The 23,458-nt window shown below is 50.2% G+C and overlaps 1 protein-coding gene across 8 annotated transcripts in view; it reads left to right on the top strand.

The window, feature by feature from the left end:
- Positions 1-23,458, top strand: part of RGS12 (regulator of G protein signaling 12) — a 121,703-nt gene that overhangs the window by 61,064 nt on the left and 37,181 nt on the right. For all 8 annotated transcript variants that reach the window (XM_068543505.1, XM_068543508.1, XM_068543506.1 and 5 more), the window contains one exon: positions 10,026-10,047. In XM_068543505.1, the coding sequence (XP_068399606.1) occupies positions 10,026-10,047 (22 nt within the window). The remainder of the gene's footprint in view (positions 1-10,025; positions 10,048-23,458) is intronic.

Below are 23,458 nucleotides of genomic sequence, written 5' to 3'. Positions count from 1 at the left end.
ACCGGCTCACTGGGGTGGGGGCTGTGGCGGTGCTCTGCGCTGTGGCCGGGCCGCGGTCCAGGAGGGCTGCGACGGAATTGGCCATGTGCCGTCTGGCGAGGCAGCCCTGCCAGGCAGAGCGCCAGGCTGGAGACCTTGGCGACCCCGCGTCACCGCAGCCAGCGGCAGGCTCCATACTGCCTTCTGGGCTGCGGGAGCGGCCCCCCATGAGGTCCGGGGCCCCGGGCACCGCCGTGGGCACCACCTCGGCCGCTGACCCTGCGTCCACGCTCTGCTCTCACTGCGCCAGGCCCACAGTCTGTGTCCGCAGCACCCAGTGCCGCCGGGCGGAGCTGTCCGGCCTGCTTGGGCGTCCGCTCCGGTGGCCCGGCTGCTCCGGGAGGGCGGTCAGCCCTGGGGGGTCCCGGGCGTGGATACAGGTTCTGCCGCGTCACACTCAGGCGGTCTTTGGGAGAGTCGGGTGTGGCGGCTCTATGTGGCCTTCCCTCTGCCCAGGCAGGTGCCTTTGGGCTCTGGAGTCCCAGGGAGAGAGCTTGCCTGACACCAAGGGGCTTTACCCCTGCGTGTGCTGGGCTCTGGGTGGGATTTGAAAATAAAGGTTGCCCTGTGAAAAACAGTAAAATAGTCTTTTCTGGGCGGCGCTGAGTAGGGAGGTGTTAGGACCAGCCGCAGTGGGCGGGCTGCATGGCGGTCAAGGCGTTGGCGGCAGCGGTCAAGGCCGCGGGTGCCCGCTGAGGGGATGGCGCGGTCCAGGTGCAGCCGAGGGAATGCGGGTGCTGAGCAGCAGATCCCAGGAGGAGCCCTTGAGGAAGGCAGCTCCGTGTGCTGGGGAAGTGAGAGCGTAAAGGGGGAGGGGCAGGGGTGGCCAGGAGTGGGCCGCTGCTTCCCTCCCTGCCGAGCACGCACCAGGACCCCGGCTGGCCCTCTCCTGGTTGGGGGCGGCGTGGGCAGGGGGCAGATCTGAGCTGCGCCCTTCTGTGGGCGGGTGTGTCTAAGGCGCTTGGCCCGCCCTCTCTGAACCTCTCCAGGAGAAGCTCGATGGGCTGTCAGCCCTTCAGTTGACTGAGTTTCTGTTTAGCTCGGATGAGCTGACTTGGGCTCACTGGCCTCTCCCCCCACATCGGCTTCTCCTGCTCCTGCCGCCGGGGTGCTCCTGACCAGAGCCGGGGTGGCACCGGGCTGCGTGTCCAGCGGTCTTTGCCAGTGGGCATCCCGTCGTGCTGGGGGCACCCCAGTCGCTCAGGCCTGCTCTTCCCCAGGCCTCTTCACCTGAAAACTGCATGGGGCAGTGGCTTCGGTCTGTCCAGGACCGTCTGCTGTACCCCACTTGATCTGTGGGCTGCACAGATTCTTTTCTCCCTTTTTAACGCTCTGATTCTTGTTATCTGTAGAAGAAGAAGGCCTCCTAGTATACTTGAAGGAAATGATCATCTTCCCTTTTGTTCACATCTTCCCTTTCTTCTGTAAGAGGTTGGTCACCTGGAACTGGGCTTGCCCTGCGTCCTGTCCCCCTTTCTCTTGTTTGTTTGCGTGGCCGCAGGCGGCTCCTTTCTCCCGGGTCCTCTCAGTGAGCGCTTCTCCCCTGACTCTGAGCACACAGCTCTCATCTGGCGGGTGTGGAAGCTGAGCCCACCTCCTGAAGCAGCAGGGCCTGTCTGCGTCCCAGCATCCCGCTGCTGCTTCGAGGCTGCCCTCCCCGCCCCACCTCTGCAGATCTGGAGCCGCGTCCCTTAGGACGTGCGGGGGGCCTGGGGGAAGGGCCCAGCCCTGCTCCTGCCGGGGTCCCCGACCCCGGAGCCCTGCGGTCAGCAGGCCCCTGGGCTCGACCCTCCGAGACCCTCCAAGTCTGTCTGACCTTACACTTACTTCCTCGCCCCGCCGGCTCTCCTGCCTGGGGCCCTGGGGACCCCGCTCACTCTGCCCCACGTCGGGCCCCCTTCTGTGCCATGCGCTCCGGGACACCTGCCTCCCCGGGACGGCGGGGACTTGACTTTCTGGATTGATCTCCAGCCCCTCGCATAAGCGCCTGGGTTGCAGGTTTGTGGCAGGCACCCCGCGTCTGGAGGAGCGCGCGTTTGGTTGAGTGAGTGGAAGCTGTCCCAGCGGGTTCCCCGCTTCCCACGCTCCCTGGCCCCCAGGGCCGGTGCCCCCCGCCACGGCCCCTGGCCCGCCTGGGGAGCAGGGGCTCCAGCTCCAGGCCCGGCTCCGCCGAGCAGAGGTTTTCAAGCGGTGGCTGCATCTCGGCCTCCATGAGAAAATGTTTCAAACGTTTCCTGGGTTTGGGCCCCAAGTTCAGATGAGAGGGGGCTTTGGATTCCGTGGACTGTTTATCCAGAAGGAGCTCCCGGTGAGCGAGCCTGTCTGAGGCTATACTCAGTGCCACGTCCTGCCCAGGACATCCCAGGAGGCCAGTGTCTACGTTAACTTGACTTGCAGGAGTCCGGCTGTCCTGTGGGGATGCAGGCGTGAAAGTCATCCCAGACCCTCTGAGACTTCCCGCCCTGTCTACACAGTGGGGATGCGGGTCTTTCTTCAGCTGGGCTGGCCAGTGTGGAAGGGGTCTTCGTCTTCATTTCAGCAGTGAGGCCAGAGGGTTCTCGTGTAAAGTTGGATGCTCACCCCAAACCCCTAGCGTTAGTGTGGCGCCCGTGTGCCACCTCGTCCGTGTTCCTTTGGGTTTTTAAGTTTTTGTGATGAATGATCTGAGGCTTCTCCAAGGGCACAGTGGAAGTATTAGCTGTTAAATTCTTAGGAAAATGCTGTGATTGTGGGTTTTCTGTTTCTTCCGATTTTATTGGAGATTGAAGAGCTCTTTGGGACACACACACACACACACACACACACACACACACACACCCCGGAGACGCACAGATTGCATTCTGAGCCGGGGCCCCTGCGCCCTCCGACTGCAGGCCCCCACTGCCCGTCCCCTCCCCTTGCAGGAAGTGCCGTGAGCTGCCTGTTAAGCCCCGGCCCGCCTTGTGTCCGGCCACCCCGCTGGCCACTGGGCAGCACTGAACACACCTGTGGTGCTGTCGTCCTGTTGTCACCACAGTCTCTGGATCGCAGAGACCCTCTGCTGTGAAGTCGTGGTTTGAACCTAGAACTACTTGCCTCCTCCTCGCTGCACGTGAGCCTTGTGTCCAGCTATCTCTTTGGCTGAAACTGCTGGGAAGGAACAGTGAGGGGTGTGTGTGTGTGCACAGTGTGTGTGCAATGCTGTGGATCCTGGGTGGGCTGGGGCGCGGGCACTGCCCCTTTGGTTCGGGCCACTCGAGGTCTATGGGAGGTCACCCCTGTGTCCTGTATGTAACCGGAGGACTGGGCGTCGTGGCTGTGGAAGGCTTCCCTGGAGAAGGCATGGGTGAAGCTGCAGCCCAGGTAGTGGGCTCTCCAGGTGCGGCTGCAGGTGAGCGCTAGGGACGGGGTGGGGTGCTCCAGGCGAGGGGAGGGAGAGGTCGCCTCTCTGCTCTCAGAGCTGTTCACACACGGCTTCCCCACGTTTGCACAGGTGCTCTCCACGCACCACCCCAGGACTACCGCCCGCGCGGGGGATGCGTGTCACATCAGGACACACGGGGTGTGTGTGCTCGCGTGCACGTAGACGTGCAGCTCTGAGGCCGGGCTCTAAAACAGCGGAGACCCCGGGGCATTCGTGGTGCTTTTCTTTCACATTATTCTATCCCATCTTGTCTCATTTCTTCACAAATGCTGCTAACGATCCACTGAATTGATTTGATGGCTCCTTAGAGGGTCGTGGCCTGGTGTGAAGACCCCTGAGCTCTCGGAGCAGAGGGCGGGCTGGTGTGTGGGTGGGACCGGCAGAGTGGCCCTCCATCCCTTGTCCGACGGCCCTTCATCCGCCCCTTGGAGTCTTCCTGCCCCACACCACCTGCTCTCTTCTGTGCTCCGTCCAGCGAGCAGTCGCTTTAAAACTTACACGATCGGGACTTCCCTGATGGTCCATTGGCTAAGACTCCGCGCTCCCAATGCAGGGGGTCTGGGTTCAATCCCTGGTCAGGGAACTAGATCCCACATGCCCCAACTAAGGGTTCTCATGCCGCAACTAAAGATCCCACATGCCGCAACTAAGACCCGGCACAGCCAAATAAAAATGAAATAAATAAATATTTTAAAAAAAAACCTTAGAAGATCAAGCTTTTAAAAGGCCAAATAAATATAAATTAGGTGCAAATTGAATTGCTAGATTCTTCAGGCTTTTCATCATTGGGATTATCTCTTTTTTCAAAACGTTTGGGCAAGTTACAAGCCTTTGGTCTCTTATTTTAAGAACCAGAGATGGTTATTTAATATTTCTTATGTTCAAAGTAGGAAATTTTGTCAGTAGCTCAAAACTGAAAATATATATAACTGTATATTACTGTGTATCGTGTAATTAGGAAATGATATATTCTCATAACTGCTATTGTCAAATGTTACTGACAGAATCGGCCTTGATAAACCAGAATCATATGGCACTCTTCATAGAAATTATCTAAAACGTTCAAAACATTAATTAAAAATAAAATATCCGTGCACATGTGTGGTCCAGACACATTTCCTGCTGGGAATAGATCCAAATCAGTTAACACTGAACTATCAGGTTTAAGAGGCTGACCTGAGGTATGGAGATTGTTTGAACTTAAATTGCGTATCTAAAATACTTTTTTTTTTTTAATTTTTTTTATTTTTTATTTTGCCAGCCCTCCTCCTTATCTATTCCACCCATTTCTTTTTTTTTTTTTTTTTTTTTTTTTTTTAAATAGTGAATACAGAGAGATGTCAGAGGAGCTAGTTAGAGTAGCAAGTATTAAATTTATTTATGGCTGTGTTGGGTCTTCGTTTCTGTGCGAGGGCTCCCTCCAGCTGTGGCAAGCGGGGGCCACTCTTCATCGCGGTGCGCGGGCCTCTCACTATCGCGGCCTCTCTTGTTGCGGAGCACAGGCTCCAGACGCGCAGGCTCAGTAGTTGTGGCTCACGGGCCCAGCTGCCCCGCGGCATGTGGGATCCTCCCAGACCAGGACTCGAACCCGTATCCCCTTCATTGGCAGGCAGACTCTCAACCACTAGCGCCACCAGGGAAGCCCCCTAAAATACTTCGTAAGTTTTTAAAAACAAATGTATTTACATTAGTGTAAACTCCAGTCTTGGAGACATATCATAGACCTTTTTAGAGCTGTTTAGTTATGGTATGTGTTTAAATTGTAAGCACAGAAAAATGCTCACTTTCTGGCACCTTTTAACTGGCAGCTTGTTTTCTGCAGCTGCACTTTTTATAAGAATAGCATGTCGATATGGGAATGTGGGAAGAACCCAAGAAGTACAGGCTAATGAAAACACGTTGATACAAATTATACTGAGTATCAGAACAAACGTTAGGCGAGTTAAGTTTTAATTTGTGAAAATGTTTATAGTGGTCTAAGCATGCCAAGAAATGTGGGGATGCCTAACTTTAAAAGTCATGTTGAGCTGCAATTAGTCCTTCTTACCCTTTGTGGGGGATGTTCTTTGGTAATTATCTATGGGAGTTTCTGAATTTTTGCCATTTTGGATGCTTCCCCCGTCAACCAGGATGTGCTTGAAAAATGCAAGCCAGGCTTAACAAGGGTAATTTGGTCAGAATTGGACATGTCAATCCCAAGGTCAATAGAAACGATTTGGGGGTTGCCTGCCTTTCCCCCAAGGCTGTTGTCGGCAGGTTGCTTGCCTGCACCGTCTCATCGGCCCCTACGCCAAGCGCTGGCCCCCTCCCTCGCCCCCTCCCGTGACAGCACCTGTCACCCGTGCTGCACTGTGTCACCTCTTTCAGCCTCACCTCCTCTGATAATGAAGCCCCTGTGATGTGCTCCGTAGCCTGCTTCCGTATCCTTCTCAAAAGGGCCAAGGAATCAGACGCTGACTAGGGATCCAGCGGGCCCTTTTGGGGGGTATCTCATATCGGTTCACGTGATGACCCAGCTCTGTCCCTCCCAGTGTGTGCTTATAAATAGAATAAATACTGGGACTTCCCTGGTGGCGCAGTGGTTAAGAATCCGCCTGCCAATGCAGGGGACATGGGTTCGAGCCCTCGTCCGGGAAGATCCCACGTGCCGCAGAGCAACTAAGCCCGTGCGCCACAACTAGTGAGCCTGCGCTCTAGAGCCCGCATGACACAACTACTGAAGCCCGCGCGCCTAGAGCCTGTGCTCCGCAACAAGAGAAGCCACCGCAATGAGAAGCCCGCGCACCGCAACGAAGAGTGGCCCCCGCTCGCCGCAACTAGAGAAAGCCCACATGCAGCAACGAAGACCCAACGCAGCCAAAAATAATAATAAATAAATAAAATTAAAAATAAATAAAATATGAGAAAAAAGAATAAATACTAGATAGTAAACGGAAGAATTAGGTTAATGATAATTACACATTATTTGCAAATTAAGTAATCTGGTCAGGAAGTCATCACCGACTTCTCCAAAAGTATGGAAACTTGGAGGAGGACAGTAGTTTTATGTCCAGGTGATATTAAAGTGCGTCTCCATAGAGCTTTACTTTCAGGTTAATGTCTGGTTGGGATGGAAACAGTTGCCAGGATAACAAGTCGTGGACAGAGGAGGTGGGAGACGGCGAGGCAGGGCTGCGTAGCTGGTCCCGGTGATCCTTCTGCGTTGATTCGTGTCAGGAGCCATCCCAGCGCGAACTTGCCTCTCGTCAAGGATTTCTGTGCAGAGCTTAGGGCCTTGGGTGGGCGGGGATATCCGGCCGCTCCGGGAGAACCCTCAGCACACAGGGGCCACCAGCCTGTGGCTCCACAGACGCCTAGTACTTGGAAGGCACTCTTGGCACAGCTACCCAAAGTGGGGAAAGGAAGGAATTACATCATCTGTGGCTGTGGCTTGTAGACTTTGAGTCCCTCCTGGAAAATGCTGAACAACTGAGACTTGGACCCAGGATGCCTCTTCCTGGTGGGCATCCTGGAGAAGTTCCCGGAGGGACGGCCTGTGGGCAGTGGGTGCCCATCTGCAGAGCAGCTCTCACTCCTGAGGGGGTTTCGCTGGCCCTGCTGCAGGCTGGCCAGGATTTCCTGTGCATCCTGCACCCTCTCTGTGCACCCTCCCAGTGCAGCCTCGTCTCTGCTGCTTGTTTCCTGGGCCTCCTCTCTGTGCTGCCATCCGTGTGATTTCTTTCAGGTCTGTCTTCCAATCCCCAGATTTTCTCTTCAACCTCTAATCTCTGTTAACCTCTCTACTGAGTGTTTAATTTCAGCAGTTGTAGTTTTCATTGTCAGTCATTCTGTTGGGTTATTTTTCATATCTACCACCTTACTTCCTCTTTTCTTTATTGCAACTTTTATTTCTTCACAATTTCATGGTTATTTGACATCTGTATTAGAACCTTCCAGTGTCTGAGATTCTGTTAGTAGCCATTTCTGCTGGTTCTTTCTCGTGGTGGGGTTTCCTTGGGTTTGGGGGGATTTTTGAATTGTAAGCTCACGTCTGGGCAGGCTCACACTCTTGGAACTCCTGTGGGCCTTCCCAGAGGGTTTGTGTTTGTGGCCGCCGGAGATGGGGCTCCTTGCCCCAGGAGCGTCCGAGTGAGTGGACACGCACCGCTCAGCCCTGCGTCCCGCCTGGCGGCCTTGGCGTCTGCCGGCTGCTCTCCGTTCCCTCCCCCTCTCTCCTCCCTCAGGGCTTCCCCTTGCTTCTGCGGCGCAGCAGTATGTTAGAAAGCATGTTTGTTTCTGTGCTAGCTTCACAATGTGTCTATAAATCTAAAACTGCTCTAGAAGCACGTTTGGGGAACTTTACCTGGATCTGTTCACACTGTCCCCCACGGTGGAGTCTGGCAGCCCCCCAGCTGGGGCCTCCTCAGACGCGCTGAGCCCACCCTGCTCGCCGTGTCCACGCTCCCCAGCCCACCCCGCCTCCCCGTGGGCTGCCCACACTCCGCTGCCACCTCCTTCTTTGGCTTCAGGCACACTCCTGTCTCCTGGATCTTGAGTTCAGTTCATTTTGTGAGATTTTTTCACACATTTTGTTCAGTCTGCTAAAGCCTGAGACTTTAGTTTTAGTCGTGATTGTAACATGAAGTGAGCCACGTCCTTCACATTCGTGGATTTTGCATTTTATGACTTATTTTTCAAAATTATTATTGATAGTATTTCTGCTTTTGTGTATGGCCTTGCAGATTTTCTTCTCATAACCTCAAGGGAGTAATTTGCCTTTGATATTACTTAATTTACAACACGATTGTAGGTGATTTATTGTGAGCATGGGCAGAAGGACAGCTTCCCACGGTGCAGTCGTCCGCCCCGGGAAGGAGACTCACCCCACGCTTCTCCGGTGAAAGCCAGACCCTTGGCAGGTGAGGGCTGGTGGCTCGCTGGGGCCTGCTCATTGCCTGCCTGTCTGGCAAGATGAAGGTTTAAAAGCTGGACCCACAATAGCCTGTGTTTTTACTATTGAAAAATATATTGATAAGGTACCAGGTTATAGTTCCAGAGTATTTCTGACCGAGGACTCACGATGGTGTGAAACGCTGATGAGCCCGATCCTAAAACCGTCAGGAAGCCGCTTCCTCTCGCTGTCAGAGGACAGACCCTTGGGGGCAGGAGGGTAGGTGCAAGTCCCACAAGGTGAGGGGCTGCGACCAAGAGGGTCCCCTGTCTTCCGTGAAGCCCAGGAGGCAAGGTCTGGGGGGCCCTGGCACTGGCGACAGGAGGGCCAAACAGTGAGTAGGGGATGCAGTTGACATGGTGGCTCTTTTCAAAATTCGGCCACAAATACACGCTTTCTCTCCCCCGGGGGGATGGCGCTTCCACCGGAAGCAGCTAATCTGGGGCACCTCTGTCCTCACTTGTTTGGCTTTGGCCTTAGGGGTCTTAAAACATGACCTCTGCTTGTTGGGGAGGCCCAGGACTTGGGAAGGGGCTCCCCGTTCACTCCCCACGCCATGCACTGCGGTCTCCCTTCCCTCTTCAGAGAGGAAGGCGTGCAAGGCCTGGGGGTTCTGCAGTGGGTTTATTCTTAGGGCGTGGCTGGGAGGTTTCCTTGCGCCCAGCCCCGCGCTGGGCGAAGACGCAGAGGACAGCACACCCACTCCGGTGCCCAGCACCGCACCGACGGCCCGCTGGCCCCCGTCCCTGCCTTGGGGCCCTGCCTGCCCGCTGCTCTCGGAGCTGTGCCTGTGCTGTGACCAGGACGTGTCAACAAGGCAGCAGGTGGCCCTGCACTGAACCCGCTCCCCTTCCCGCGGTGAAGGCTCCCTGGTGTCTGTGCCACCGACACCCTCTCCTGCCTCCGCCCAGCTTTTCCCTTTCCCGACTCCTTCTCCGGAGCCCTCTCCCTCCATGTCCCAGGTGACCTTCCCTAGGTTGCAGCCTCAGAACTGTTGACCCCCAGGTGGGTCCCCAGGGGGTCTTGCTCAGCTGTCCCCATCGGAGGACTGCTCAGAGCTCTTTGGGAGCCCAGCCCGCCTGTTGTTCCGGGACCTCCCTCGATGGCCTCCTCCCTCCAGTCCTGGCCTGTCGCCATCTGTCTGCTCAGGGTGGCTGGGCCTGGCGGTCGGGGTTGGTTGTGGGCCGGCCCCCTCTCTGCTACCACCGGGGCGGTTTCACCCCTGCACGGGCCGGGTCTCGGGGTGAGAGCGCCGAGCAGGGCTGTGATGTGCCCAGGGCAGCGCCTGGCCTGGCCTTGGACGGACAGTGGGCAGGGTGCCTGCCTCCTGGACGTGGGTGTGCCTCACGGACTCGAGCCCGGGCTGATCAGACCGAAGTCTGTAACGCTGTTCTCACCGAGGTTGTTACTAAGACGGCGATGTCAAACGTGCTGGGATTTGTCCTCAAGGGGAGATGGGCTGCTTCCGCCCGGCCTGCGCCCCGGCTCGCCCAGGAAGCGCAGGGACGCGCCCCAGTGAGGCGGCTGGTCTCCTGGACACCCGCTCCCAGAACGGGGACGGCCAGAGTCTGCTTTTGCTGCTCACGTGGACGCGCTATCTCCTGACCTGTCATGAGGCCCAATTAACTCATGTCTCTCTCTCTTTTCTTTCAGTCTGCAACTGTGTCTGATGGTGGTAAGTCACAATTTCTGATGTATATTTTTATTATTTTTAACGAAGTTTTCACATGTGGAGTGTATTTGCTGTTGGCTCACTCGTAATGATGTTTTCTTGGCCTTTCTGCATCCCTGTGTGGAGGGGAGGGTTTAGTTGGGGCCAGTTTGGGGGCAGCTCTCCATTCCTCCCAGTGACTGCTACCTGGGTTTTGGAAGCAGTTTATTGCAGGGACGTGCTCGGTGTGACAGCACCCTCGCCCGTCCCCTCGCATTCCTGTGCCAGCAAGTAAAGACCTGCTGCCCGCCTTGTAGAACTAGCTTGTAAACCAGCAAGTGAAGATTTCAGAGCTCTTGCTGAATTTGAGCGATTCTGGAAATTCGGGTGAGACGCTCAGTTGCTAAATTTCCCTTTCTTAGGAAAAGTTTAGTAGATAATTGGAGAGGTGTGGGATGAAGAGGAAGCTTTCTTTCTGCCTTTAAATGATTTTGTTCAGGGGATTCTTTTAATGGGACTTCCCCGAAAAGCAGATGGCCAGAGATGTCCTACTTCACTTAAGATATTTCTCGATGTAACCCTTATCATTTTAGTTCCGTGAGTTTTAAAAACTCTTCAAAATGATTTGGAGAGTTTCTTCCAAATGTTCCTTATTTCTTATAATACTCATAAAAGTCCTATGCTCACAGTTTTGTTTTTTTTACTTGTTTTTAATTACTCTGTTCTGTCTATTGAGAGTTGAATTTTATAATTTGTCAAAATGTATCAGCACTTCATTTTCATTTATTTGCTGGCTGTGGGTCCCAAGTACTGCCAGAGCTGGGGAGTCACGGGGTTCAAGGTTACCCTCTGTATTGTAAGTTAAAGAGAAACCAAGGGTTTCTATTGTCCAGCAACTACAGACTTCAGTCATGAGCCTTAGACAGGGTGGCAGGTATGTGGTGGGGCTCGGCCTGGAAGGTGACGCCAGTCGCCCTCCGCCGGCTGGGGTCAGTCCAGCCGTGGGAAGTACAAGAAACGTGCAGATACCTGAAGCTGAGACCAGACAGATCCTAAAGTTTGTGTTTGGGGATTTATTTTTTTAATAAGAGGAATTATGTTACCTGTCTTATGTACAACAATAATCATGTCATTTAATCACCTTAAGCTAGGAGTGGGAAAAACTTCCTTAATGAAAGGAAATAGGACCTGTAACCAAATCCAGGATAAAAGTGAGTGGTTTTTACAGTATTCTGTTCATGTTAACCTTTCTGTGTGCTCATTTATCTTTTCTGGTAGAAGGCATTCATTTCTGCAGGAAATTTATACATTTGAGAAGTTTATTTAATATGTTCAATTTAATCATAATTATTAAGATTTATTCATCTCTAAAGTTTTCTTCTGTCAGCGGTAGATGCAGGAACCCCGGGGAGTTTTATTATATACTTCATTTTACAATTTTTGAAAAGCTAAACTTCCCAAGTGTGGGAAGGCCCAGACTCACAGCCCTGTGTCCTTTCTAAGGAAGTGGTGTCCTGGCTGGTGGCAGTGGTTCCCCTGCCCTGCTGGGGCTCCCCACCCCCTGGTCCCTCCTTCTCTTCCTGCCTCAGGCCCCGTGCCACTCAGGATAGGCCCCTCCCTCATGAGTCCCTCTGCGGCAGAGCAGGGAAGGGGGCAAGGTCGCTATTTCTTGAGCGCGCCTTCAATTTCAGGGACTGCACCAGACAGTTATATGTGTCCTACTGAGTTTTTTCATGCTTTTATTATTTTCCATCTTCAATTTCTTTTCTGATTACAAATAAGAAGAAAAAGTGATCTCATTTATTTTGCATGTTAGTTCCAGGAGGTATGTATTATTATATTCTGCCATCTTTACAGGTAAAAGCACCCAGGCAGAAAGAGGGTCACACAGACACCAAGTTAAGAGGCTGGGACTCAGGCTCTGAGGCCTGCCTCACTGCAGAGCCAGGCTCACGGTGCCCTCTTCCCCATCTCAGCCCTGGACCCTCCATTTTCTGACACCTGCTTCCTGGGGTCACCTTAGCCCATGTGCGGTCGGGGGCTGGTGAGAGGATCCAGGCACAAACTCGGAATGTGTGTCCACAGAGATGTTTCATGTTTGTGCTGAGCAGGCGATTCCGGCTCCTGGGGGCCTGGGAGCTCCAGGAACAAACTGTTTCTATGGGAAACGAGTCCTGCAGTGACTCAGGACCGGCTTTGGGGAGCAGCCTTTTCACAAGCTGTGCGGCCTCCACCTAGTCGTCCGGCCTAGTTTGGGTGACTAATAAATCATCACTCAGAAATATTTTGTGTTGTTAACCTTGTTGGTGAGATCATTTGGACTCATTTAACTGTTGGACTCATTTCACACTTTATACTTTTATTATGTGTGTTCTCACCATAGAGTTAGTTTTGTGGGTTTATTTTAAGGAAGTTGGACAATACTATTTTCGCCATCTTTGTCAACCAGAAGTGTGTCTTTTCGATTTCTCAGGAGAGTGGCCCAAAGCCAGAGACCACCCTGTGAAGGAAGGATTAGAGGTCAGTCTCTGTGGAGGGCAAACCAGGACCAGGAGTGAGTCCAGGGAGGCAGATTCTACCTCAAGAAAAGGAAGAACATCCTAGCACGTGAGAGAGGCTTAAAAATGCAATGATCTGCCTTGTGGCAAATTATCCAAACGCTTATTCACACCGAATCCCCCATCGTGGGAACGGAACCCTGGGGAGCTGGTGGCCATAGCTTGGTGGCGTCGTAAGGCCTTCCCGTGCGGAGGGGAGAGAGCCTTCCGGTCCCTGAACCTGGGGTTTGGCACAAGGCAGCTTTATTGTAATAAAAGTTTACTCTCTTATTTTCTTTCTTTTTTACTTTGTAGTACCAAGCAGCTTCGCCAGGACTTCCCCTCCCACCCAGCTCCCACACCCTGGAAGGGCCAGGCTGTCTCTGCCGATACTGGACCCGCCCTTTGAGATTGGGAAGTTGGGGCATTAGGGAGCTTTCGAATGAACGCCTGCATCTGCAGGCACGTGTCGGGCTGTGACCATGGGGGACGCGGCTCTGGCTCCTGGGGTCTGGGGTCTGGGGTCTGGGGTCTGGGGCACATCCTCTCCGGCTGCTTCATAGACACACCAGCCTAGCCTTTCCAACCTCGCTCTTTCACCGCAAGCATGCTGTGGCCCCAGGGTCTCCCCGTGACCTTCCTCCGTCTCCGCCCCCTGCATCCCGGCCCCTCCCACTTCCTCCGCCTAAACTCCGCCCCTCGCGGTTCGCTCCGCCACCCCACAGCTGACTTGGGGCCCTGTCCCCCGGGCTGGCAGGCTTCCTCCCCTGGTCTCCCGTGGCCCCTCAGACGCATGGGATCTCGGTTGGCTCGCACAGCGCTGTCCACTGCCAGCGTGGTCTCCCCGGCCTGGGGCAGCGCCCCCCGGAGCCCTGCGCTGACCACCCCGGCCTTCACTTGAGTGTCAGCCCAGGCTTCATCTCCTTCCGACACTGCTGACGAGGTCCCGTCATTTTAATTATTTATCGGTGTCGCTGTCTTGTCTGCTCCCTCCACCCACTGGACAGTGACCTTCGCGCGGTGGCTTCAGCACAGCGATGGCTGGCGGGGGAGGTGTTTGTCAAGTGAATATTGAGTTCGGGCGTTTACGGTATGGCAGACAGCAGCCAGGGCCTCGGGGCTAAGACCTGCGTTAGGCCATTAGGGCGGTGGCTTTCACAGTTTTTCCTTCTTAGTGAAACCCTCTCAAAAAACAAGCAAGCAAGCTTAGGAGAATCCCATTCTATAAAATACAGCAGCAGAACTGTCTGCTGGACTCGGGGGGTGTGGCCAGGCCCTCTGAGGATGCTTCTGCATCCGGGGCCCAAGGACCCGGCGGCGGCCAGTGTCCACGGGGACTCGCGTGCAGTTTCTTTTGTCTTTCTCCAGAAGTGGCCGTTTATTGCCTCTGATTAACAAAGACAAATCGTTTTGAAGTAGATTTTACACTCTGTTGCCATAAATTAATAAGCAGTACTTTGAAATATTTCTGATTATTGTTCTAACATAAAAACCGGGACCTTTTGAAATCAGAAATAATATCTGAGATGAAAGACATGGCATTCTTTAATTGTTGTTTGTTTTCTGAATGGAGACGGCCTTTGATTTTATATCTACTCTCTGCCCTGCTTTTCTCCGTCTGCCCCTTGCCAACGAAGTACAACTTCAGCCAAGCGATAGGGCATCAGAAAGGGGGCTGGCAGGTTAGGAAGTGACAGGGAAGGCCGAGCGGTGGGGCTCCTTGTCACCTGGCAGCTGAGGAGCCCTGGCCACCGAGCCTGGGTGTCACCAGCCCGGGGCACTGACGTTGGCTCCGTAAACCCTGGGCCTTGCCTGAGCCGGCTCAGTCCTGGGGCGTAGTACTGGGAGAGGGGACGGGGGTCTGGTGGAGGCTCTGCGCTCGCTGGTTAGTTCCTTTGTAACTGGTAGCTGAGAGTTGGGCTGGCAGGTTAGGATCGTTGGTAGTTACAGTCAACGTGGAGGGCAGCTGAGTACGTCGTGTCGAGCCAATGGTCCTTTAGTGACAAGGATTACGTCATAAACCTGGGCTGTGAGATGCAGCCAAACCGAAACCGGTTGTAGGTGAGGTCAGCGCCCTAGGGCGTGCTCGGTACCCACCCGTGCGTGTCATTCGGACTCACTTCTGATGTCAGTAACCGCTTCCTACCCAAGGCTTTCTTTTTTTCTTTTTCCCTTTTAAAAATTATTTTATTTTACTTTTTTCCAGCTTTATTGAGGTATAATTGCTAAAAAAAAATTGTGTTTAAGGTATATGATGTGATATTTTGGTATACATACACATTGTGGCATGATCACTACAATCAAGCTAATTAACACATCTGTCACCTCACATAGGCACCTTTTGTGTGTGTGGTGAGAACACGGAGATCGATTCTCTTCTCAAATGTCAAGTGTACAAAACACTATGATTACAGTCACCATGCTGTACTTACTCATCTCACAGCTGAGACTTTTCATACCTTGACCCACGTCTCCCCATGTCCCCCTCCCCCAAGTCCCTGGCAACCACCATTCTACTCCCTGCTTCTATGAATTTGACTATTTTAGATCCCACAAAGAAGTGAGATCATACAGTTTTTGTCTTTCTGTGTCTGGCTTATTTCATTTAGCATGTCCTCCAGATTCATCTATGGTGTTGCAAAGACAGGATTTCCTTTTTTTTAAGACTGAATAATATTTCATTATATGTAACATATATATATATATATATACACACATATATATATATACATACATACACACCGTAATTTCCTTATCTGTTCCTCCATGGGCACTTAACTTGTTTCCATATCTTGACTATTGTGAATAATGCTGCAGTGAACATGGTGATACATGTATCTTTTGAGATCCTATTTCATCTGGATGGATAACCAGGAATGGAGTTTCAGGATCATATGGTAGTTCTGGTTTTAATTTTTTCGAGGACCCTCCATACTGTTTTCCACAGCAGCTACAGCAATTCACATTCCCACCAACAGTGTAGGAGGGTTTCCTTTTCTCCACACCCTCTCCAGCACTTACCTCTTGTCTCTTTGATAATAGACAGGACTGTCGACTGATGGGTGTGAGGTGGTATCTCACTGTGGTTTTGGTTTGCATTTCCTTGAGATCAGTGATGTTGAGCATCTTTTCATGTACCTGTTGGCCATTTGTATGTCTTCTGTGTCAAAGTATACATTCACCTCAGGTCTTTTGCCAATTTTTTAACCTGGTTATTTGGGTTTTTGTTATTGAGTTGTATGAGCTCCTTGTATATTATGTTTATTAATCCTTTATCAGATGGGTTTGCAAATCTTCGGAAGGAATTCTGACCACGTGGCCACCATTAAGCAGTTCAGACCCTCGGCTTCTTTACTCTCACTCACCAGGGAGGTTTCTAAGAGCCCAGGAGTGTTCTCTTCTGCTTCTTTGAGAAAGTCAGTCAGTTAATACTCAAAGGCAATTTAGTTGTAAAAGGTTTTTCTCTATGTTATTAATTTGATTTTTCAGATATATCTTGCCTCTTTTTTTACTTTTTATTCATTTTGTAATAGTATTGATTTTGTCCTCAATTTGTTTCGTCAACTATGCTTTCTCCCCTTTCTCTCATAGAACATGAAGAATTTCTAAAGTTTTTTAGGCTGTGTTTTCTTCCAGACCAGACTTTGTGTTTGCTTTTTGCATATTCTATACCTTCTTTCCTCCGTCCGCCCACTCATCTACACATCCATCTACCTACCCATCCATCCATCCATCCACCCACCCATTTACCCATCTATCACATCATCCTCCCATCTATGGATGTCAGCAGTCCCCATGGCCCTTATCACTGTGCTTTCTGACACTGACATTCTTGAGCCCAGAGAGACCACAGTGCTGAGCTCCCGGGTCCTTCCTGCCTGAGCTGACACCCTCAGTACTAGTTGGGCTCTACCCACAAGGGTGTATCCTTGACTTTCCCTATTTTGTTGGTGCAGCTTCCTTCCCCAGGGCACCTGCTGGGGACTCAGGGATGGGTCAGACTCAGAACCTGTCAAAACCTTTTTATTTTTTCTCTTTTCTTGGCTTTTTTTCTTTCTCTTTTCTCTTTTTCTTGTTTGAAGCTTATGGCATCAGACTGTGCCATCTTTTTTGGTTGCTTTTGCTAAGTTTGTGGCTGATTTTTAATCCCCCCACTCCGCCCCCGCCTGTGCTGGATGTGGGGAAAGGAGAGGCTGTGGCTCTTCTTCACTTTGCCCATACTTACCTGGGGAGCTGCCGTGTGCCGGTTTGTCTTGTCTTGTTTTGAAATAACTTTCAGTAGGAAACGAAAGAGGAAAGTAGGTCGTCACAGACTAGAGCTTCCAGTCGTCTCCGCCCGCTCCTCCAGGTGCTGGGCGGTGAGTGGTCTCAGGCCCAGCAGATCGCTTTCCAGGGCCCACCAGGGCTCTTCTCCCAAAAGTTTGTACACACCTGGCCAGGGCTGAGCATAGCTCAGTGGGCATGGCTGCGGGGCCACGTCTTCCCAGTTCCGCCCGCTCCGTGACCCTGCTGGACACCCGGGGAGCCATGGTGAGCACAATCTGGGTCAGCTCCAGCCGAGGGTCCTCATTCCCCACCTCCAGCCTTGGGACCCCTCCCGCCTCTCGCCTAAGTCCAACCCTCAGCCCTCCATCCAGGTCTGCCTCTCGGCTCTGTTTCCCTCGCGCTTTACGTTCACAGTAAACTTTGGTTTTCAGAAGTGACTCTTACTGCATCAGGTGTTTGGGGTTTAGAGGGTCTCTCCTTTAACATCATCCTGTGTGAGAGAATACATCAAGGCACAGAAAAACTCCTGTTGCTTTGGTCATTCTCTGGAAAGAGCTGACTCCCCCGGGCAGCTCCTTGGCTAGCCGCCCGCCCCCAATCCGCTCACACCGTGCGCTCCGCGGCCACGGAGGGAAGCTCACAGGCCGCCGTCCTCTCTCTGTCTGTGCCTTGTGTTTTCTCGAGGCCTGATGGCACCTTCTCTGCCCGCCTGGTGGGGTCGTGGTGCGGGAGTGGGCCCTGCGCGTCAGGCCGCTTCCGGGGCTCTTACAACAGCTGCCTGGCGGTGAGGGTTACGTGCCTGTTAATTGAGGGAGTTAAACTGCACCCTTCTTTAAAATACTAGGTATTGGGTCTTCCCTGGCGGTCCAGTGGTTAAGACTTCACCTTCCAATGCAGGGGGTGTGGGTTCGATGCCTGGTCGGGGAGCTAAGATCCCACGTGCCTCGCGGCCAAAAAACCAAAACATAAAACAGAAGCAATATTGTAACAAATTCAATAAAGACTTTAAAACTGGTCCACATCAAAAAAAAATCTTTAAAAATAAAATATTAGGTACTATAATCTCTAGTATTTTTGGCAATGAATTTGCATCCTGTAAAATTACAAAAGAGAAGGAGAAATGTAAAGGTTTCAGAGTGGTGTCATGGGTATTTGTACAGAATTCTGGTGAAGTCATATTTTCCTCATCAGAAAAGCAGTGCAGCCTAATTGCACATTTTCAAAAATGTTTGCTAACTAGTAGAGATGGAATGTTAATTTGTAATTTGCTGTGTGAGAGGGGTTGTTTTAACCAGAAGTCTTTGTTTTGGTTTAATATATTGTAACATTCCTTATGGTTTGCTTTGAGCCTAAAAATTATACCCAGAGTTACATAGTGTATTTATAGGGTACGAAGTACTAAGTATTTTGTAAACACTAGTCAAACTTGGATTTTAGTTTTTGGAAGGTTGGAGACTTGATTTCTGCCAAGATTCTTTCCAATGTGCTGATTTCTTTCCAGTTCTACAAGATATTTGGAGAGAGTTTTTATTAGTAATTATTTATACTGTGAAATTTTTTTCAAGCAAACAGAAGTTCAAAAGTAATAAACCAGTGACCACAGACCTTCCTTCTAGAAGTCACGCCGGCTAACATTTGGGCATATTTGCCTGAGGCCTTTCTTCCAAAGCACTGCAGTCACTGTGGAGGTCCCCTTTGTGACCCTCCTGCGTCCGTTCGTCATCCCCCCCCCCCCCAGAGGCCCTACCTGGAAGCAGGTGTGTATCCTTCCACTCCAAGGGGATGGATTAGTTTGATTCTTGCCGGGGAAGCGTCTCTTAGGAAGCCGTAGCATGAAGAACAGTGTAAGGACTGGTCTAGTAAGCCGTGTGTCCCATCAGGGGAGCAGTCACCCTGAGGCAGCTCCCGCCAGAGCCCGTGTTCTGCCCCTTACACGAGTGTTCACTCATGATTTGTGCCCTTTTTTGGTATGTATTACACTTGAATGAAGAGTTTACTATAATAATTAATATTGTTTTAAATGCTTGAAGCTTTTTACCTAAGGACTTGCCAAATGGTTTGAAAATTTTAGTAGATTCACTCTCAGGAGAATATGTATAAAGTTGCTCAGAGAAAGTATTACATAGATTGGGTTGAAAATCTGATTGGCCAAAATAATTTAGGGGAAAGGTCTAGAAGTCGACCTTGAGGTTGGGGAGGGCTCAGTGGCTTTTTGCAACAGCTCTACCTAAGCAGCTTTTATGCAGATTAGGAAAACTAAGAAGAGAAAGTAGATGCCTTTGGGCCTGCTTTCTCAGCTTGTAAGATTTTCTCTTTTGCTGGTTTTCAGCAACTTAATTATGATGAGTCTTGGGTTGGTTTTGTTGTATATCTGCCATTTGGGGCGTGTTGAGTGTCAGATATCGTTTACCCCTCTCCCACTCTGGGGACTTGGGTTTTTCCTACAGGCCACTGAGACTTGTTCATTTTCAGTCTTTTTTTTGTTTTTTCTCCATATGCTTCATGTTTCATAGTTTCTTTTGTTCTGTGTTTAAGTTCACTCATCTATTCTTCTACAGTGTTTAATATGCTGTTAATTCCATCCTGTGGACTGTTCATTTCAGAGGTTTATTTTTCATCTCTAGAAGTTCCTTTCGGATCTTTTAGAACCCTTCACTTCTCTCCTCATATATTCACGCTTTCCTTTAAACTCTAGAGCGTGTTTACCACATCTTTAAGTGTCTTCAAGTCTCTGTCTGCTGACTTATCCTTGCTGTCACTCCTGGGTCTGTTCTACTGCCTAATTTTTCTCCTGGTCGTGGGTCACATTTCTGCATCTTCACATGTCTAGTGATTTTCGACTGGGTGCAGGATTTTGTTGTCTTCCCTTGAAGAGTATAGGGGTTTGTTTTAACTGGCAGTTAAGCTGCTTGGGGCTTGGCTTGGCCCCTTTGAGGCTTGTTTTTAGGCTTTTTTTTTTCCTAGGGCAAATCTAAAGTAGCTTTCACTGTAAGCTAGTTTAGCCCCACTACTTAAGCCTGACACATGTCGGGTCTCCTTTGAAGGCCAGGCGTTCAACCAGAGCTGCGGGGACTAAGAAATTTCACAACCCTGTGTGAGTTCTGGGAACGTTCATCCTGCAGCTCCCAGCTATTCTTTGCCTGGCCTCACGGGTTTCACCCCGTGTGCACACAGCTTAGAATTCAGCAACAGACTCCAGGGTTCTCTTTTGAAATTTCTGGAGCTCTTTCTTCACTAGCTTTCCTCCCGGCACCTGCAAATTCCAGCCTGGCCTGGCCTAATTCTAATCTCTGTCTCTTCAACTCAGTGCTCATGCAAGACTTCTGCCCACTTTCCTGCTAGGTCATCTACCTTTCCTTATTGGTATGTAGGAAATTTGAAAAATAGATCCTGGAAATGACTCTTACATTGGATTTATGTATTCAGGTGAGCTCCCCCACAGCTTACCTGTTCATTCTCTTCGTGGTCTCTCTTTTTTTTTTAAATTAATTTATTTTATTTATTTTTGGCTGCATTGGGTCTTCGTTGCTGTGTGCAGGCTTTCTCTAGTTGCGACAAGCAGGGGCTACTCTTCATTGAGGTGCTCAGGCTTCTCATTGTGGTGGCTTCTCTTGTTGCAGAGCACGGGCTCTAAGTGCACGGGCTTCAGTAGTTGTGGCACGTGGGCTCAGTAGTTGTGGCATGTGGGCTCAGTAGTTGTGGCTTGCGGGCTCTAGAGCGCAGGCTCAGTAGTTGTGGTGCATGGGGCTTAGTTGCCCTGCGGCATGTGGGATCTTCCCAGACCAGGGCTCGAACCCGTGTCCCCTGCATTGGCAGGCGGATTCTTAGCCACCGCGCCACCAGGGAAGCCCTCTTCGTGGTCTCTCTTGATGACGAAAAGTTTTTAATCTTTGTATCATTCAATTTATCATTTTCCCTTTCTGTGATGCTTTTTATGTCCTTTTAGAGCAGGCATTGCCCTTCCCAAGATCATGAAGGTAAAGCCATCATTGTTTTATCTTTTGCATTGAAAGCTCTGATTATCTGGAGCTGATATTTGTGTATGATGTGAGTTAGGGGACAAGATTCATTTTTCCCCGCTGGGACCCAGTTGATCCAGCTCCAGTTATTGAAAAGGCGATCCTCTCCCCACTGAAAGGAAGCAGCACCTTTATCAGGTAATCGTATATTTGTGGGTCTGTTTCTGGCTTCCAGCTTCTGTTCCATTGGTCTCTTTGTCATTGGATCAGCACCTTGTGTCGTCATTACTGTCATTCTGTCGCGCGTTCAGAGATCTGGTTGTGTAGTCTCAGGATGGCTTTGCTTGTTCCAGCCTTTTGCATTTTCTTATACATTTTGGAGCTAATTTGTGAGTTACTGCCAGTTTTCCAGAGTCTCCTTTGCTTCTTTCTGTCTGAGCTGGTGGAGATACAGCACTTTTGGAATTTGTGTATGGTGCTTTCACTGGAGATGTAGCACAAGCCACAGCAGCCACTGATATTAGGGCAGTTGGATTTTCCATTGTTTTGTGACTGTACGTTTGTGGTCTTCCTTATGTAGCCGCTTACTGTCTTGCTCTTTAAAAATCTTCAGGTCGTTCCCCCAGGAATAAATACTAAATTTGGCTTTGTTTGCCTTTTAAAAAACTGTTTCTTTTAGAGGACTGACCTCTATCAGTATCTAAAACCAGCATTAATCAAGAGTACTTCAGGCCAACGTGTCACCCTCAAACAGATGCCGTTGTTCAGAGAAGGGAGGGAAGGTCTTGTAACGTACAAGACTTTGCAGGGACTTGCGTGTAGGGTGACCCGAGCATCCGAGAGAGGCTGGTGGACAGGCCGTGCTCGCCTCTGGGAGACGGTGGATTGTCGCGGGATGTGCTGCCGCTGGTGGTGGGAGAGATGGAGCCGGGCGGCAGGGCCTGGTCCAGCCAGAGGCCTGCGAGTCCCGCGGAGCCGAGCCCTGAGATGAGAGCAGAGGCTCTCCCTCATGTGAGTTTGGGGAGATGGGAGGGGCCAGGAAAAAGCCGAGAAGGAGCAGCCGGGGTGGTGGAAACCTGAGAGAGGATGACGCTGTGTCTGTGAGGAGAGCACAGGGTGAGGAGAGCTCCACTGGGGGACGGTCACGGCGTTGGCGGGGCGGGGGGGAAGGAACAGGGTCGGGAGAAACAGATAACAGGGCGGTAACAAGAGCTCTGCTTTGGACCTGTGACTTCTGAGATACTTCGCAATTTCCAGGTGGAGATGTGGTGTAGACAGTTGGGTAACTGAGTATGGATGCCAAAAACGGTTGGGCCTGGAAGCTTAAGCTTAAGGGTCATCAATCCACCAGTGGAATTTAGTGCCTTGGTAAGCTTGAGTAATTAGAGATCATGCAGAAAAGAGGAGTCTCAAACCTATGGGATAAGTGGGAACCGGAAGACGGCCGGAGACATGAGAGGTGATAAGACACACAACGAGTCAGAGCATGGACTGGGTTAAACCCTGAGTCTGCCACCAGCTGGCCACCTCAGTTCTCTGTCTGTAAGATGGGCACCAGGACCCATCTTACAGAGTTACTGTGAGAATGACAGAACTGATATCTGTGATGCATTTAGAACAGTACGTGGCACATAATGAAGAGCTACGCAAATGATAGCTGCCATTATTATTGTCAATATCACTGTTGCTGTTTTAATTGCATTTCCAATATAAGTGGTACTAGGAGTGGATAAAATTGCCTAGAAGAACTACGTAGAGAAAAGAGCCTAGGACAGGCCCCGAAGAAGATTATAAGATCAGTGGAAGAGAAAGGGCATCAAAGGAGAAAACTCTCCATTTAGATTGTTTAAAATTCAATTTTAAAACAAAAGGACACAGGAAGATTGAAAAAATTAAATGAAATTAATTATTTCCTTAGGTAGGTACTAAGGAAAAAGAAAATTGGTATGGCAATATTAACACCAGACAAAATAATTCAAGTGAAAAAAACAATAAAAAACAAAGAAAGCAGGCAGTGTGCACCAAAAATAGAGTCTCTCACTTGTAAACAAAGTTAGATGAACTACAGTAAAAGTGGACAAGTATTCTTAGGGGAAGACTATAATATACCTTTTTCAGAAACTAAGAAATCAAGCTGATAAGAAATAGAGTAAGATCACAGAATGTTTGAATTATAAAACAGACAACTTAAATTTTATATATGTAAAATTTTACATCCAATAGAGAATACACTTTTTTCCCAAAGATACATGAAGTATTTACCAATGTTGACAATATTCTATTCCAGAAATGCAGTTGCTACAAATTAAAAATATATTTATAGCATACAGATCACATCTACTGTCTGCAGTGTAATTAAATAGAAGTCAATTACAAAAAGACAATACAAAATAATCTGTACATTTGAAAGTTTAAAACTATATTTCTAAATAATCCATGGGTCAAGGAGAAAATTAAGATGGAAATTATAATACAGTTTAGAACTGTTCAGTAATTATAGTGCTACATATTAACACCAGTGGGATATAGTCAAAGTGGTTTTCAGAGAAAAATTTGTAGTATTAAATGTATATATGATAAAAAAGAAAAGTTGGGAAATACAGGAAATAAGCTTTCAAAATAAGGTAGGGAAAAACATAAAGTAGAAATTAACAAAGGGGAAAAGAAAACAAA

This window comes from Eschrichtius robustus, chromosome 4, assembly GCF_028021215.1.
Source record: "Eschrichtius robustus isolate mEscRob2 chromosome 4, mEscRob2.pri, whole genome shotgun sequence".
In the NCBI taxonomy this organism is placed as follows: Eukaryota; Metazoa; Chordata; class Mammalia; order Artiodactyla; family Eschrichtiidae; genus Eschrichtius; species Eschrichtius robustus.
Note: the sequence above shows the minus strand (reverse complement) of the source record. Positions and strands in the feature narration are given on the sequence as shown.